Source organism: Paroedura picta, chromosome 7, assembly GCF_049243985.1.
Source record: "Paroedura picta isolate Pp20150507F chromosome 7, Ppicta_v3.0, whole genome shotgun sequence".
NCBI classification, from domain to species: Eukaryota; Metazoa; Chordata; class Lepidosauria; order Squamata; family Gekkonidae; genus Paroedura; species Paroedura picta.
Genome location: NC_135375.1, coordinates 71,628,089 through 71,646,538, shown reverse-complemented (window position 1 = coordinate 71,646,538; position 18,450 = coordinate 71,628,089). Strand labels below are relative to the sequence as shown.

At 41.6% G+C, this 18,450-nt stretch overlaps 1 protein-coding gene across 7 annotated transcripts in view; it reads right to left on the bottom strand.

Moving 5' to 3' along the window:
* Positions 1-3,644: 3,644 nt before the first annotated feature.
* Positions 3,645-18,450, bottom strand: part of APBA1 (amyloid beta precursor protein binding family A member 1) — a 98,917-nt gene continuing 84,111 nt past the window's right edge. For all 7 annotated transcript variants that reach the window (XM_077344843.1, XM_077344837.1, XM_077344844.1 and 4 more), the window contains 4 exons: positions 17,732-17,944; positions 12,454-12,573; positions 10,526-10,666; positions 3,645-7,824 (listed from right to left, as the gene is read on the bottom strand). In XM_077344843.1, coding sequence (XP_077200958.1) covers positions 7,753-7,824; positions 10,526-10,666; positions 12,454-12,573; positions 17,732-17,944 — 546 coding nt within the window. In that variant the 3' untranslated portion in view covers positions 3,645-7,752. The remainder of the gene's footprint in view (positions 7,825-10,525; positions 10,667-12,453; positions 12,574-17,731; positions 17,945-18,450) is intronic.

Genomic DNA, 18,450 nt, shown 5'->3' with positions numbered 1-18,450 from the left:
CATCCTACTAGTTGTGCTAATTTTCAAAACAGTTTAGGATGCTTCAAAAGAGGTCCATGTGACTTCTCCATGCATTACTCTACCTTCTGTAAAATTCCTATGGACATAATTCTGTGGGGATGCTCACCTTGGAGTTGATCATTCCACTCTTACTTGAAGTATCTCACGGCTCAGATTACTGTGTAGACCAGTAGAAAAGATTAGCAGTTGTCGTTGAGGACCACATCATGAGAGAAACACTGCCACTAATCTTCATATCCTATTCACCTTCCATACCATTCTCCATTGTGTTGCAAGAAATATAGCTTGAGACTCTGCCTGGGATTATTTTGGTTCAGGTTGCTTGCCTTCCTGTGAGCACCATCTTCCATCATACCCAAAAGTCTGAATCCTCTTCCCTCTTCAGGCTCTTTTGCAGGGATTGCAAGGCATCCAGATATTAATTCCTGCACTGTCTCAATCAACTTTTGAAGGCATGATGCTTGACTTATACTGAATCAGGCCATCAATCCATCTAGGTCTGTATTGTCTTCTGATGGGCAGCAACTCTCCAGGCCCCCAGACCCTTCCTCTACTAACTGGCCCTTTTTAACTGGAGATTCCAGAGACCTTTGTTGTGCCAAGCAGATGCTCAACCTGAACCATGTCTCCTCCTCAAACATTGCAGCATTCTCTGTCAACAGTCTCATCACAAGATGTCTCTGCTACCTGCTACTACTGCAGCCACCCTGCTGACATTTGTTTCACTGGTACTGTTGCAGGCTATATCTATTGTACTGACAGTATTTCCTGTCACACAACCAGTCTCTTCATCACCACCATTCCTAAATGCCCCATGAAGTCTAGGTTATACTTTTCTTTATATTCCAGAGCCCATTCCACACACATAGGATAATGCACTTTCAATGTGCTTTGGCAGCTGGATTTTGCTGTGTGGAACAGGAAAATCTACTTCTGAACTGCATTGAAAGTGCATTATCAATTGTGTGCAGAATAGGCCCAGGTAGGGGGAAAGTAGAGTAATCTGACAACCTGATTCTCAGATTTCTGAATATGGGACCAGAAATCAAATTCCCATAATGAGGATTTCAGGCTACACTCTAAAAATAAACAACTAAGCAAGATGGCTAACTCATTGAGTACAGTTATTAAGCCATCACACAGCCACTTGTTAAGGAACCTGTTTTTCAACTAGTTGATTTTTTTACTCCTGTCTACTGTTCTCATGAAAATCTCATTAAAATTATCTTCCAAGCAACCAACTTCTAGAAGACTGGAAAAACATGTATATAGTTCACCAGAAAATGTAACACATCCAGATGGCATCACACTGAAGTCAATAGCATCAGTTTACTCAGCCCTCTCCTGCACAGGAGGCACTGTGCTCCTACCTGGTGTTTGCACTGGGGCAGGTTGTCCACCTTTTCCTGCTCCTGTCCAGTTGAGCATCTGACCCATTGGAGCACATCCATCCCGGATTTCTGTTCCCACATGGCAGCTGGGGCAGTGAGGTTCTGCCACTGCAGGGCGCCATGGGCCTTTAAATTTTTTTAAGAACGTGCCAACACAATACCGTTTTCTTAATTTAAAAAAATGCCCCAGGGCACTCTGTCATGCTGTGCAGCGCGGCAGAGCTGCCTGGGACATTTTTTGTCTCTTGCTGGATCCCATACTTGGGGGGGGGGCGTGGGGGGGGTTGAACTGGGCCAGGACAGCCCAACTCTTCCATAGCTGTATGGCCCAGGCCTGACATAGGCCCTGTTGATGCCCAGGGCTAACGAGCACCTGAGTTGGGTCAACTTCATCTGGAAGTGGGAGTTTGGCCTGCGAATGGATGAGCAGTGAGTTGGGCTCAAGTATCCCCAGAAACTAGTCCATGCACTGTTACTGAAATTTTAGATGAATTTTCCTAGGTTCCCTTCAGCTGTTCCTTTAATTCAATAATATAATATAATATCCACTTGCATTGCCAGGGACGTAATGTGGTAGTGGCCTGCCCATTCTCCTGCTATCCAGTACCGAGGAATGTCTGAAAGTCAGGCAAGGATGTTTGGAGGTGGTTTGTCATTTCCTGCCCCTGCGTCATGACCTCTAGTGTTCCTCAGAGGTACTCCATCCAAATCCTTGGATGTCTCCCATCCAAATATTGGCCAGGGTTGGCCTTGTTTAGCTTCTGAGATCAGGTTTGTCTGGGCTATCCAGGTCAGGGGTCTAGCTGGTGACTGAGTACTGAAGGAGAAGTGCAAGATAACCTGAGAGTAAAGCTAACCAGAAGAGCAGCACTTCACCGGGTGGCGACTTGAGATATTCTGGTTTCTGTGAGGGTGAAGCAGAGCAGAGCCCAAGAAGCCATTCTGACACATTTTGTTTGAAGAAACTCTGGACATTTCATTCAATTTCTTACATAAACTGGCAGGGAATGTCTTAAATCAACATTCAGCCAGGGTGCTGCTCTGGCATATCACAACACAAAAGATCATCTTCCTGCCTCTCTTTTAAAGAATAATGATAATGGATCTATGCAATAAGAGCTAGAAGGCTGCATTGGACTTTAGACTTTAGAATTGTTAGTAGGCAAGATAAACACAAGTCAAAAATTCCTGCCCTTCCCTCTCTGGCTCAGGTAAGGTTTTTGCTTGTTTTTTTTTAAACTGGGAAATAGGAAATAGATGTTGATGTGTGCTAATAGGATACTGGACCTTAGGAGCCTTTGGTATTAACCAACCGGGCTCTTCTGCCTTATATCCAGAGAATTTTTTCAAAAGAAAAATCAAACAATAAAAAGCTGCATTTGATTTTTGTGTGCATTTCCAATACAAAGTGCCCCTATACGGAGTCTCTATGAAGTGAAGAGAACTTGGGGGAAGGAAGAAAAGGTCCCCCTCTCTTCTGCTAAGTTATTTTCACAGAACCTGAAGGAGCAAAATAGTTTTTCTCTCTATTCTCACTGGGCTTTTGCAAAAGGGACAAACAGTGCCCCTGTGCTTTCTGTTAAAGACCAGTAAAAAGGTAGAGGAAATGCATGCATAAGTTATCTGAACATATAACCAGACTCAGTGGGAGGGTCAATGTCAATCCGTCCCGTAAATTTTAAAAAAGATCTTGGCCATGGGGGGCAGGGTCTGGTAATGTCAAAGGGCAGATAAAAAAAAAGAGCCTGGCTCTGAAATTTTGGGACTGGCTCCTAAATCCAAAGAAAAGGGTGAAGTTAAGGGGCTTAATTATATTAAGCATCTATTAGAAAAAACAAACGTATTATGCTTGAGTCATAGACAAGATTCAGAACCACTCTGCCCAACTTTATTATCTTTCAGGAGGAACTGGGAAGGTACGCAAATATAAGAATACATAAAGAACAAACACCAATAAGAATGAGATCTCCCTAAAAATTTTAACAGAGTCTTGGGCTTTATCTATTTTTTTTTGGTATGTTTGTTTATTGTTGCAAATCTTACAGATATTAGCACTCTGTTAAATAAAGGAATGTAGCACACATGAATACACCACAATAAAACAGAGGCCAAGAAAAAAATAACTCCCCCTTAAACCACTGTAAACTTGATTACAGAGAAGGGGTTAGACCTGTGACAAAAATTTGAAAGTTACATTCAGTAGATGTGCAGTATCAACATTCCAGGCTCACATTTTTGTGTGTGTGTGTATATATATATATATTTATATATATATTTATATTTATATAGAACTCATCAAGTTGTGTTTACAAAGAACAATATTGTTACAAATACAATACTATACTTTCCCAACGCTTTTCAATAATTTCTATTTCACCTTCTTAATAGAACAATTGTACAGCTTCATATTCATTAGTACTGTGCTCTCTCTATGTATATACACACACACATACTTACCGTCTTCAGACACGGATTTCTTTTTATTCCAAGAAGTATAAAGAACTCCCTCTCCCTACCACAAAAGCCTGCACTGGGAAATCCCCAAACATGTTGCAAGTTATAATGTGATCCAGACACACAGAAACATGGTAACTCAATAGGCAATTTCAACTTTATTGTAAACATGGAAGAGTTGTTGAAGTACACGATTATCACCCTTGCTGGAGTTCAGCAAACTGGAAAGGGTATAAAATAAACTCTTCTCTTGACCCCACAGAGCAGGTGTAGTCGACCAGTGGTCATCCAGATGTTCATGGACTACAATTCTCATGAGCCCCTGCCAGCAAATGCTGGCAGGGGCTCATGAGAATTGTAGTCCATGAACATCTGGAGAACTACAGGTTGACTACCCCTGCTATAGAGAAGGCAATCTACCTCTAGTAAGTGTTCCTCTGAAACATCACTTTCCAACCAATGCTATCACCTCTAACCATCCAGCCCATATTATTCAAATCCTTCTGCACACGTTGAAAACTCTTAACTGGTTATAAAAACTGAAGTGAAAAGGCTCTCCTCTTAAACTGAGCAGAAAAACCATTCTATGAACTAGGCTGTACATAGACCAGGGGTGGCCACACTGTGGCTCTCCAGATGTCCCATGGGAATTGCAGTCCACGGACATCTGGAGAGCCAGTTTGGCCACCCCTGGTATAGACCATGATGCTTTCTCTGACTTCAGCAGCAGTTTCTACAACTGTGAGCAGTTTCACATCTTGCACAGTCCAGTTCAAGAGCATGCATGTGCTCAAGAGGGGCCTCTGGCTCTGTGAACCAGCCCCACCTACCCCAAAGCCTATTGCTTTAACTTTAACAGACTAGAAAGCATTTGTGAAATGCATGCTTTTGTAATCATCTGAAAACCATTTATAGTAATTCAAGTTATAAAGATGTCCAGGTTTATACCGCCATTTGGTTTTTATATTTGCCCTATTCTCATTTGTACTTTCTGATACAACTCTCTCTCTAGAATCTATGAAAATAAATGTCTTAGGTAAACCAGAAATAGGAGTAAATCTATTCTGGGAGGTAACACTGCCGAGGAAGAGCTGGGCCCTCAAGTCTTGCTTTTCCTCCAGAACATTTCTGGAATCTCTGTTTGGATACAGGAACATGAGGGGAAGGCTAGATTGAGTCAAGTGGAATTAATAGGTCTTTAGGGGGGAGATGACTTTGCAAAGGCATGGTATTTCCTTGATGGAAAGTAAAGGCTATTGGTGAGCCAAGGAGGGAAGAAAGAGTGTATGGTGACTAAACAAAATTATATGTAGTATATCTCATTCTTCCATTGGTTAATGCACATGTGCATATAAAAATTGTTCATGTGGTCTTTAGGAAAGTGCAGTGTTCTTATCATAGGTGTATGAGTCTGAGAACTAATACTACTGCATTTTTAAAAATGATTATTCATGGTTTGAAATCCTGTATGAAAAATACAGTAATTTGGGTTTCTTCACACTGAACACCATAAATTTCTACTTTGAACCTTTCCAATAACTCATGCTACTCAAACGGGGTTTATTTCCTTGTCTTGTATAACAACCTCTATTTTAGAACAGTAAAAATTTGACAGCTGTTTATCATCCAAGTTAAAACAAATACACAGAAAATATGCACAGAACACACCTTCACATTTTCCAGGCCTTTTATAAGACTGCAGAAAAGGGGTGTTCATAAATCTTTTACTAACTTTTCCATATCAAAGTAAATGGTTAAATATTTTGAATAATAGTTATAATTTTATTTTCTTTCAAAGCTGGCAGCCATTTTTTAAAAAATATTAATTTATTATATGTTTGTCATCCTCTTACTTGGAACTCCCGATGGTCAGACTGCATCCAAGTTCACATCTCCCTTGTTTCAGTAAAGCTATAGTACCTGGAGTTTTCTGAGCTCTAACTTGCAGTCCATTTATTTAAACAACAGCCTGATCATATGTAGAATCAGGCACATGTATGCCAAAGGATTTTAAAAGGGCTTAAGTGGACCTAAGTGCCCAGATTGCTATGCATTCCTATTATGCCCTTTGCCTTTCCTATACAATTATAACAGAGGCAACAAAATGTAATCATTTACAACTTTGGTGAAGGAAGGAATTAACCCCCCCTCCCTCCAATCTCACCATTATTCCTACATCAGGTAGCCACTTACAGCAATATAAGGGGGACAGAATATAGAGGTAGAAACTCCCTGGCTCCCCAGGGCCTACTTATTTCATCCATTAAGTGGCTGAAGGTTCTGTCACACCAGCATCTCCTTAATCTCTCTCCATGCTTGGCTGCAAGTGGTGGGATACCCATGTATCCACATTCGAGACCCACTCAGGGCACTGAACCTCAGATATACGCCATTAGTTCTGTATGCAACAGGTACATGCAAATCCCACCCCCTTTAACTTACAAAGTATGTATCTCTTATTTTTCTTCCTCCTTATACACAAACAGTAGATAAATTCCAGAAAGGCAACCAAGTTAGTATGCCATAGCAAAACTAACAAAGAATCTCGGGGAACCTTAAAAACTGATATATTTATTGAGACAAGCTAATTGTGACATATGTTTTGTGGCTCTACCCCACAAAGACATAGGTCTCGATAAATGTATTCATATTCAAGGTTCCAGAGGAACTACTCCTTTTTTCTTTTTCTTTTACTACAAATACTGACGTCTACTGACCTTGATTTTAAATACCATCACCAAAACATTTTCAAACACTCTTTCATTGCACAAGCATCTACAGTAAGTGATCATACTCTTTTGGATCCCATGTCTGAGATTAACTTCACATATATATTTATGCATATATTTATATTTATATATGTATATATTACAAAATAAATTAAATGTATACCTTTCAACTATTCCAATGATGCTATGGTCCAAAATTAAAGAGAACTTGTCTTTAAAATATTAAATACAAACTTTTGGACCAGAGATATGGTAAAAGTATACTGGCTCAGAATAACAGAACAATTTAGATCATAAATATCAAGCATACCGTTTAAAAATGTGACAACCAATCAGCACACACCCACACACATTCACAAAATGAAGAAATTTAAGAAATTAGGGTCCATGGGCAGTAGTCTTACACCTGCCCCCCTTCAGTTAGGTATTTAGGATAGCATCACTCAGCTTTAGAAAGAAAGCAGGGGTTAGAAAAGCCATCTGCAAAAACCATACTGCACCTAAAAATAAAGTACCCCAAAGAACAGGGGGAGAAAGCAAAATCTCCCACCAGCATGTAACAAACTCTACCACCAACAATGACAAATTTCATCCCAGGGGATTTTCAGCAGAGGATAAACACTACCCTTGAGGCAAAATTTACCTAATACACAAGGATCTGGCAAGTACATTATGGAAGCAATTCTCAGATGAAATACGGGGTTTAGCCCATCTTTCCTTCTTCAAAACAACTCGGTTCCCCCTCTTAGATATACAGCACTGCCTCATTTCCGAATCTACAAAACCCATCCAAGAGAACTGACCTATTTGATAAACAGAGCTTTTCCTAGTTGATGTACTTGTCTTGTCTGTCTTAACAGCCACAGAAGCACAAATGATAACATAGCCTGAACTACTGCAGGGGTGTGTGTGTGGGAGAAAGAGAACCTTAGTTATTTTCCTCTGCTGTGAAGAATTACATAAAACTCTAATTGTAAAAAGGTGCAACCAAAAATGTTTTGTACACAGCAAAATGATAAAAGGTAGGAAGAGAGAGAGAGAGAGAGAGAGAGAGAGAGAGAGAGAGAGAATGTTGCTGCAGACAACAAAATGCAGCACAAGAAAACACAACCACTAACGAGGAAAGAGATCCTCCATGCATACTGGGAAGGAGAGCTTCAGATGTAAACCGGTTGTTCCTGTGCTGTCAAGAGTCTGTACATGGCAGCTGGCATAGTCTTCATATGGATCTGGAAAAACAAAAGGACAATTGAGTCAGAGTGCCCCTAATGCATTTCCTAAAATATTTTGAAAAGGAGTTCTACATTCTGCATTTTGGGGATGAGAAGATATTCAGGAAGCAGCTGATGTGTTCCACAGCTGAAAAGATTCCAATCCTACCCACATTTCCCGGGAAACGAGTTCCACAGCTCCATGGGAGTTGCTCCATGCTAGATGAGCAAGCGGACATTGAGAGTAAGAGACAACATGGTGCAGTATAAGCCTTCAGCCACTTCAGACCACAAGACCCAATTTATACTCCACAATATATGTTCGTTTCTCCTCCTCTCCCTGTCTATATAGCGTTGTCACTTTCTTCTTTCTCCTCATTTTAAAGAACCTTAAACAGAACAAAGGCCAACACTTTAGACTGGTCTGTGACGTCACTATATCTTATTGATACATCAGTTGAAGGTCACTGGTACCATTAACAAAATATTACCCTTGGAAGAGAGAGGAGGTTCAAATCCCTATCAAAAAACAAAATCATGGGGTCCAAAACTCTCTGTCTCTTGCTGTGAGGATTCTGCAATGTGATTCTTCATTTGTGGCCTAGTAGCGGTGAGGTCCAGTCTGCCATTTGTGACTGCCATTCATCAGACCTGAACTGTGACAAGCCGGATGTGATGACTAGTGTACTGTGTCCTACGCTCTTTGGAGGATAGGCAGGGCACAAATGTGATCCATGTTTCCCCAGCTGGAACCATGAGCACTCAGCACTAAGCTGCTATCTCATCAAAAGCTATACAGTCAGGGGAGAACGACTGAAGATGGCGCCGTACTAGCTGGGCTTCTGCCCGGCTCTTAAGCCATGCTGAGGGTCAGGAGCAAACGCACCTGGCAGACCTGAGCAGATACGCAAATCTTGCTCGCCGGTCGCCCCAGGAACGGCATCCTGAGGGTCCTACAGATCCGTGGAGACTGAGTTCTCCGGATCGCCGCGGCATGTGCTCAAGGTCATGATGGCGCCCTTGTCGTAAATAACTTTCTAAGCCTGAAACGACCAGCTGACCCTACATTCTTCCCAGATCATCTTTTACCAGACTGACAGGAGCCGGAGTCTGAAACAGTCTGCAACAGTAAAGACTGTGAGTTTTCTGGTTTTTCCTTTCCCCCCCCCACAAGCTCTCCCCCCCCCTCAACCAATTTACAAGTGAATCCTTTCGTTAAGTGGGAGGCTCCCAGCTAATCATACTCATTAATCAAACAAAGAGAGAGCTTAAAGAAAAGACAGACTTTAAAGATTTGTTGGAGAGAGTTCAGTGGGGGACGCTGACTTCATACGGAGATCGACAAACTGATAATTTTGGATCGCTCGAGCTCCCGCGAGACCTCACGAGACTTTCTGTTTATAATTTGTGACTGCCTAGAACTATGGAAAAATTAACTAAGGCACAGCTTTTTCCATTTGTTATGCGAAGGGAACTCAAAGATACTGAAAGCAGTCAACAAGGTGGAAAAGGAAATCCAAAAGACTAAGAAAGAGCTTTTAGACAGAACCGACGGTTTGGAAAAAACAGCTGATGAAAACACAACTCAGCCAACAATACTTCAAACGAGAATTCAATGTCTGGAAGCTAATCAACAGGAGGGGGAGAGAGCTAGGGACGTAAAAATCAAAAACACCTTGGAAGAACTTGGGAAAACAGATTTAAGGAAGGAAAGCACCGAAAACCTGGAAGTCTATTTAGAGCAGGAAGTGATTTGGATCAACAAAATAAATAGAGTCTATTCAAAGGTTTATGCACGCAGGAAGCTATCAGGAGATATCTCTGTGCGACCAGAGGAAGAGATCCGGATTGACAAAGTATACAGAGCCTACTTAAAGGCGACTGCAAGCAAGAGACTTCTTTGGCCCTGACAGAAGGGCCGCCAGAAATACTCTATACAGGAATCATCAGGCGACACTATGGGAAAAAATACAATTTCATTTTCTGCGACCACCTGAAGGATGTGATGAACAGTGGAGCATTCTCCTGGTTTCCTGTGGGAAAGACAGCAGCAGTAACTTTTAGGTCAGGGCCAATATATGAAGGGAACTGATTTTATATTACCTAAGACAATAATAGAATATATTCTTATAATAGATTATACCCTCATATGTATCAACAATTACTCTGCTAAGAAAGATGGTAATAACTTCTAGATCAGGATCAATATGTGATGGGAACTGAATATGTATGCTAATATGTATGCTAAAAGAGGACGACAAACTATACTTCATATGTATTAACAAGACAGCAGTAGTAACTCTTAGGTCAGGGCCAATATATGAAGGGGACCGACTTTATATCACTTAAGATAATAGAATATATTCTTATAACAGATTATACTCTCATATGTATTAACAATCATTTCGCTAAGAAAGATGGTAAAAACTTCTAGATTAGGATTAATATGTGATGGGAATTGAATATGTATGTTAAAAGAGGATGGCAAACCATATCAGCTGGTCGCTTTTTTTCTCTTTTACTTTTCTGTAAATGTTTTATATAATAATAAATAATAAAATTACAAAAAAATAAAAATAAAAATAAAAAAAAGCTATACAGTCACACTTTGTACTAAAGAGTCAGACCATTCCCATTTGTCAACCTTCTCATTTGGTTGGTGGAACCATGTAACAAAGCCAACATTTCAAACGTGAAATTCAGAGTTAGCAGCTCCTACCTCACCAACCGCATTTGAAAGGATGTGAACAATCTTCTCGTGAGGAGTTGCGACAACACTTTGTCCATTTATTTCTATAATCCGGTGGCCCACTCGTACTCCTCCTCGTTCTGCAATCCCTCCTCGCATAAGGCTACAGATCTGGAATAGCAGAACATCAGAGGATGACAACTGAAGTTGCAGTGGCAGATGCCCCAGTCAAAGAGAGACCAAGCCACCACTTCACAGGCTTGAAACCTTGATGATGCAATGTGATAGGATTCATGCGCAGGTGTGAAATAACCATCAGCAATCTAGTATCACAGAAAGTGGCATTGTATGTAATAATTTAAATGGAGGCAACTTATCCTCAAGAGGAATCATCCTGGTTCATACATTTACTATGACAGGCACAATGCTCTAGATGTAGAAGGGGTGTGTTCCACTCCCATCTACCATATAATTTATGAACCAAGTATTCCATACTGGTGGTTGATACTGACAGAGGCCCTATTTCATAGGATCATACAGTTGGAAGGGGCCATACAGGCCCTCTAGTCCAACTCCCTGCTTAATGCAGGTTCAGCCCAAAGTGTCCATGAAAAGTATTTGGCCAGCTGTTCTTTAAAGACCGCCAGTGAGGGGGAGCTCACCATCTCCTTAGGTAGTCGATTCCATTGCTAAACTAGTGATTGGAAAAATTTGTTATCTGATATCTACTCAGTATCATTCTACATGTAATTTAAAGCCATTATTGCAGGTCCTCTCCTCAGCTGCCAACAGGAACCTTTCCCTGTGCTCCTCCAAGTGTCAACCTTTCAAATACCTAAAGAGAGCAATCCTGTCCCCTCTCCACCTCCTCTTCTCCAGGCTGAACACTCCCAAGTCCCCCAGCCTTTCCTCATAGGGCTTGGCCCCAGTCCTCGATCATTCTCGTCACTCTCTTCTGCACCCTTTCAATTTTCTCCACGTTTGTACTATTTCAACAGACAAATCCACTTTGAGGGACAAAGGCCATGTGACCAAGTACTCCATGCAGCTCACACTGCAATATCCACAGGTTAGCTGGGGTATCTCTCCATGTATTGTGCCTCCATTATGCCAGCTGGGCATCCACCCAGATGAATATATGATCCATAGCACAAGGTGAAATCACTGCATGGTGTACATGAATGTGTAGATCAACACTCAATTGAGAAAAAAACAAATACTTATTTTCTAAACAACCAACTGTTTTTTAAAGAACTCAAATGATCTTTCCTAGAAATATGGCTATGCAAATTACCTGCTGGCATGTAATAAAATGAACTAACTCCTTCCATATTAGAACTGGAGTAGATGGAAATAATTTCAAGTATGAAAACTTTAATATTTGACTCTGCATACTATGAGCTGGAGACACTGGACTCTTAAGTAAGGTGTTACACAAACCAAATTGTAAGATATTACTGGGCATGTCAAAACATGAATTCTTCATATATACTGGAGGACGCCCCCACCCTTGAGATTTTGTCTTTGTTCTATCTGTCAATTCCAGATTATGATTAGCTGCCTTGGGACATAGGATTCATATAGATCATATAGGTATTTTAACATTATCTGGGCATCTTTACAGGGTATTTCCACTCTACTAAATAACCCTAGCCGTATTCCACACTCATAAGAGAAAAGGACCTATCTTCTACTCATCTTTGAGCCACAGGACTTTCTGATTTCATAAAGCACTGGAAATTACCCTTTCCACTACTCTGTATGTAGCATACCCAATCACACCGGATTACACTGCCTCACAGTGAGATGACTTCCCATATTTGTCCAGATTCCAAAATGTCATATCTTGATTTATTAGGTAGGTAAAAACGTGTGCCCCGAAGTGCTTTTGAATTCATTTCCTATTTTTCCTCCCTTTCTAAAATAAAAATTCAAAAAAGGTTAAGAATGCTACTTACAATGCCATTCTGTACACTGAAGCCTAGCTGATATCTGAGGTCTGGTCTTCGGATGAGGACAGTAGTTACTGGAGGACATCTCACTATATTCAGCTTAACCCTGGCCTGGTTTTTCAGACCCTTAAAAAGAATACAGCATAGATGACATCAAAACTCTGGCAGGAAATTAATACTGATGTAAATTCCACATCAACTTGATATGCCGGACAGATATGGTGGTAGCAAAAGCCAAGTCTCCTGCAACATAATGATATTGAATTTAGTGAGAAAAGTAAGGACTTCCAGGTCACTACTTCTGCTGCTCCATCCCCTGGAATTCCATGACAATAATACAAGGTTCTGCATGCCCACATTGGATGTGAGGGCGATCTGGCTGTGACATCTGTCACTCCATTGATCGCCAGGGTTGATTCGGCTGATCTGGATGGCTAGACGGGTGTCCCCTACCTCCCTCACTGCTCCATGTGTGTCCTTCCCGAAGCTGTGCACTCGGTGGAAGTGGACAACCATCCCAACTTGATATGCATTTGCCAAGACTGGTGATTACCTGCTTAATTTGTTCAGATCTTACTACTGGAAGCATCCAAGATCATACCCAGGTTCCTGGCGGAGTGAGCCACTGATAGCTGCACTCCATTCAGTGTGGGCAGATGCGCATACTCACATGGTCCCTAAACTACCAATGAGAAAATTAAACCAATGACAAGTGTCAGTCCCCTGGCCCACAAGATCCCCCAAACAAAGTACATTGGTGAGAAGAAGGCCAGGAAAGTTGTGCCAAATAATTTTTTTCTATCAGGACAATGCACTTGCTCATTCTTCGAGGGAAGCAAGAGCTGTACTACAAGAATTTTACTGGGAAACTTTATCCCAATCACTCTACAGCCCTGATCTTGTCCCTTTAGACTTCTTTTTGTTATCAAAACTCAAAACAAAACTTAAAAGGAAAAGGATTAGAGTCCCTTGAGGATGCCAAAACTGCTGTTTTGAGTTGGTGTGAATTGAACAGTACAGAATTCTTGAGGTGGGTTAGAGAGATGAAAATGATGCCTTCAGACTATATAGACCTAGATGGAGGATATGTCAAGAAATGATAGTGTCACACTTTGGTATGTGTTTATATGATTTTGCAGTAATACTTTTTGACTTACCTTTGTACTGGAGTAGTAAAACTGAGAGTGCAGCATACTATCTGAGAGTTAATTTGCAAGTTGCCAACTTTTGATCAGGATGAATCAATATGGAATAATCAATTCACAATTGGGAATGGGGAGGAGAATGGACAGGCTAATTCATGGTGTATACAGAAAAGAGGCATTGATGTTTTCTTCTCCCCTCTAGCTTGAAATGGCCCTGGGGCGTTGCTATTTGCTCCAATAGGAAACTTGCCAATTTAGCATGAGGAAAATGAGGAGTGACAAGCCCTGGAGAACCAAGGAGACCTGTTGCTAATACAGACTCTGATCATCAGCATGAAAATGAGGATACACCCCATTTTTATAATGTACTACTAGCTGTAAAGCCTGTTGCATGCATGGATGCAATGCGCACTAGAGGTCCCCCTCCCTCCCTCCCTTCCCCCTCCCTCCCTCCCCCTCCCAACCTGTTCCTCTCCTTAGCGAGTTAGTGTCTCTCTCTCTAAGGAGAACAGAGGCTCAGCAGGGCTCTCTGCCTCTCTGGTGCCCTCCCCGGCGGTGAGCAGAGGCAGAAACCTGGCCCTGCATGTTGGCCCCATCTTCTCCTCCGGTGCTGCCACCTCGCCACCCCAGCCACCGCGCAGAGGGCCACGCAGGCAGCTGCAGTTCCTCTGCCCACTGTGGGCAGTGTGTGTGTGGCCACGAAGGTGGGTGAGCCACATGTGACTACCTGGTGGGGGCTGGCCCCTTTGCTACTGCCATGGGGCCGTCACCTTGGCAGCACAGTCCTCTGTGCCGCCAAGCCTCACAGGAGGCAGCAGCCTGGCCCCGGCCATGGCCTTTGTCGGTGGCATTGCTGCCATTGTTGCAGGGCCATCACCTCCAACACCACCACTGTAGCCGCTGTGCAGAGGGCTGGGCAGGCAGGCGCAGTTCCTTCGCCCTCTGCGGGCAGTGTGTGTGTGGCTGCGAGGGCAGGCAAGTGCATGTGGCTGCCAGCTTTACTGGGTGCCCAGATTGGCCCACATTCCAGGGCCGGACAGGCCCAGACAAGTTCCACCCTTGAGGCTGTTTCACTTTTATTTATATAGCTAATGGTTAAATATATTTTTAACACCACTGACCCAATATTTCTTTTTAACCTAACCACGTATACTCTTTCTTTACTAAAACCTGTGTACATAACAAATGTCTTTTAAAAGGCTGTGTGAGTGGGTGGGCAGGAAAGCTTTTGTCAGTGCTTGGTTTTTATGGCCCTTTCTTGTATGCCCAGAGAAATGCAAATCACCACTTTGGGGTCAGGAGGCCAGACTGGATAGGGATTCAGGTTTTCTTGGGGGGGGGGGTCATCTGGGCATGAAATTGGGGTCCTTATGGGTGGACAGGCAGTTGTGTGTTTCCTGCACTGTTCAGGTGATTGGACTAGATGACCCTGGAGATCCCTTCCAACTCCATGAGTCTATGAAAATGGCCTTGTGCAGAGGCAGGAAAAAAATGTTTGCTGAAGTGACTATTTGCAACATGGATCTATTCACACATTTAACCTTTTCCTTTAGGGTCCATATGCCCTACCAGCACTTTTACTCATCTATAAATTTTCAGAAGGAGTCTATGTGAAAGGAGGACCGAACAGCAAAGTATACTCTCACTCCTTCCCCTGCCTGTATATACCTACTGTGCTCAGCTTGCTTGTTAATCAGGCAAGGAGGCTGGCTGCCAGAATGCCTGCATGTGGATCTGGGAAGCACACACAGTAAATAAAAACACAAGTCTGAGATGAGAAAAGGCCATTCAGCTGCCATCTGGTGTGCAGTGAAACACAAGGCCCTAAGACATTTTCATTCTGTTTCAAAGCTTCTACTTTGGGGTGGCTGGGCTTTATTTATAGCCCAAAATGTATCACCCGATCCAGACTCAAAATATCATCTGTGCACCATATGGCTGTCTGTTAGCCTTTCCAATTGGAAAAATGAAGGTGCTACGTATACATTAATTTATTTCACAAAATTTGAAAATACTAATGTGTCCGTACTTTTCGTATCATGCATTCCATTACTACCATGCATCATTCTCCCATATAAACATCCAACTTTCTTATTTTTACAACCAATGTGCTTTTAAAGGTGAGATTACAGTTGGTCTTTAAATAACTCAGATAGCATACCATAAATCATTAGCCATAAAAACACAGTCCACTCGCTTTCTACTCAGGAGGACATTCTTACACAGATAGCAGGGCTATGCTATAACAGAATGGTTCAAAAAGATGCTTCAGAGAAAGGGGAAAAACTGGGGACTATACCACTGTGTAGATTATGTACTATCTGTTGCTGTATGCATTATCCTACTTCGTTATTCCTGCATCATTTAATATGTCAAAACACATGCTTTGTTTTTAGATTTCTCTAAAAAGTTCTGTTTTTAGATTTCTGCTTGATTTCAGATTTCTGCAGTCCTAATCCCACTGCATTACTTACTGGACATCCCAACCTGTTTATTGTACTGAATCACATCTTAAGCCCCATTGAGAATATATATATTCTATAAATATATAGAATAACTATAAATATATAGAAAACTATAAATAATGTAAATAAACTATTTAATGAACAGATTTTTCTCCTGTGATAAATAATGATTTTTTTTCATACAAATCTTGACATTGCCCATGGCTGTTAAGCCTTCAGTTTGCAAGATCTGAACATGGCAGTTAATGATGGGACTCTTTGGAGGATCACAGGGTGGCCATAAATCGGAAGTGACTAGATAGCACTTCAGTCTCTCTCTCTCTCTCTCTCTCTCTCTCTCTCACACACACACACACACACACACACACACACACACACAATCTGCTTAATCCTGGCCACTTGAATGCCTGCCAAACAGGAAAGGTTTGCAGCTGTACAATAAAGTATTTAAGGTCAGAACTCATGAACTGTCAAGGAAGAATTTATACAATTGTAAATTTCACAGTTTCTGCAACGAAGCCTCTTTTTTGGCATTATGTATACTCAGCAAATAATATGAACTCAGGGGAGTTTCAAGGCCATGACAGCTTTGTGGATTTTGCCACGGCCCTGCTAGTGCAGAAAAGCCGTTCTCTTCAAGGATGAAAAATTGCGTATCCATGATTCATCCAAATTTGACTTCCATACGCTTTTTAGAAGGCACAGGAAAAACCTGCGCCGATTGAACAGAACAGTCATTTATTTAAAAAAACATGGAACAACTCTCCCAAACATGGTTGCAACTTCTTACCCACACTGAACTCTGTGCTTTCACAACTGGACATTAAAAGAGAAAAATGTTATCTATTTCTAAATGGCCACAATTAAGTTGATGGGTAAAATTTCATATAGTAACAATAATACCATTGTCTGTTCTCACTTCACAATACAAAATACACCTCTTTTGTTAACTGTCACTGTTCTTAACCTCACAGTATCTACTTGAACAATATACAACAGCCTCTGGTTTGCCAACCTGATTTCTATACTTCCATATTAAGCTCAGAAGTAAACACTCAACGCTTCAAATCAGTCTGCATTTTTTGCTGTCGAACTCTGGGTCATTTTCTGTTAAGAAATGCCCACCAGTACCCATGACAACAGCCAGATGTTGCAGTAGACAGCAGGATGTCGTATACCGGATGCAGCAAGGTCTCTATAGCAACAAGATAGCGGCAATGATGATCAGGAGGAAGTAAAAATGGAGGCAAGTAAGCAGGACATTCTCAAATTCAAACTGCAGCTATCCATGGGGGGAAGGAGAGACAGAGAACCAAAGAAAGGTGACTGTGAAATACTGATGTTGCAAATCTGCTTCAAAACGATCTACGGATTTAGAAAGAAAAAGTGGTGGGAACAAGAGGACCAGGAATATGAAATGGCTCCAGAGTCACTGGATTATAATCCAGAGCACCATGTAAGCCTTCCCTGTGTACTGACTGCAAGCTGCAGCAGGGTTTTGGCCTGCTTGGTATGGGGAGGGAACACACACAGGCACAAAGCACTGGACACAGAGGAAGACTGCCTACCCTTCTTCAGTGCTCAAGTATCATTCACCGTTCTGACTGCTGCGGAGCTGAAAGCCTTGCTGACAGGAGTCAGGAATCTATTTTAAACCAAGTGTAGTTTCCGTACCTTTATGATACTCTGGCATGTTGAGAGTGGTAGTCCAACCAAGCTAGTCCCGTTGATTGACATGATCTGGTCTCCTATGTTCAGTTTCCCAGACTTCTCAGCTGGTCCTCCATGCATCATGTTGGCAATAATAACGGTAGGCAAGATGGATCCCCATCCAGACTCCACAATGACTACACCCAGAATTTCTCCTTTTTGTTTCTCAATGAAAACCTGAATCAGAAGTACAAATATTAAGAACATCCAATAATGGCCATTGTTCTTTATGAAATGCAGAGAACATGCAAAATAGCCTCATCCCCTGCCACAGGATGAAGGAAGATTTATTTCAATAAGAAGAATGTGTGAACTTATTGTGTGTGGGACAATGATGCAGAATAAAGCAACAGAATCCACCAGGATTATTACTATGAATTGAAATATCCCCACATTAGATTTTTATGAGCTTCATGCGGATTAAATATTTCATCTATAAAGGTTTGAACGTATGCAGTTTTTGAAACAAGCCTTCTTGCAAACCCTGTTATGCCAACAAAAATGAAATTGTCAACGACAGGTTTTTTTTAGTCACACTAAATGTATGTATAATGTGCTGAACGTTTTAAAGCTATTTTTAAAGACAGCACATAGCTTACAACAATCAGTCCAAGTGCTGAAAAATTTAGTGCTGGTTTTTCCTTTATGTTTTTATTTATTATTTAAAGGAGAAAAACGTAGAA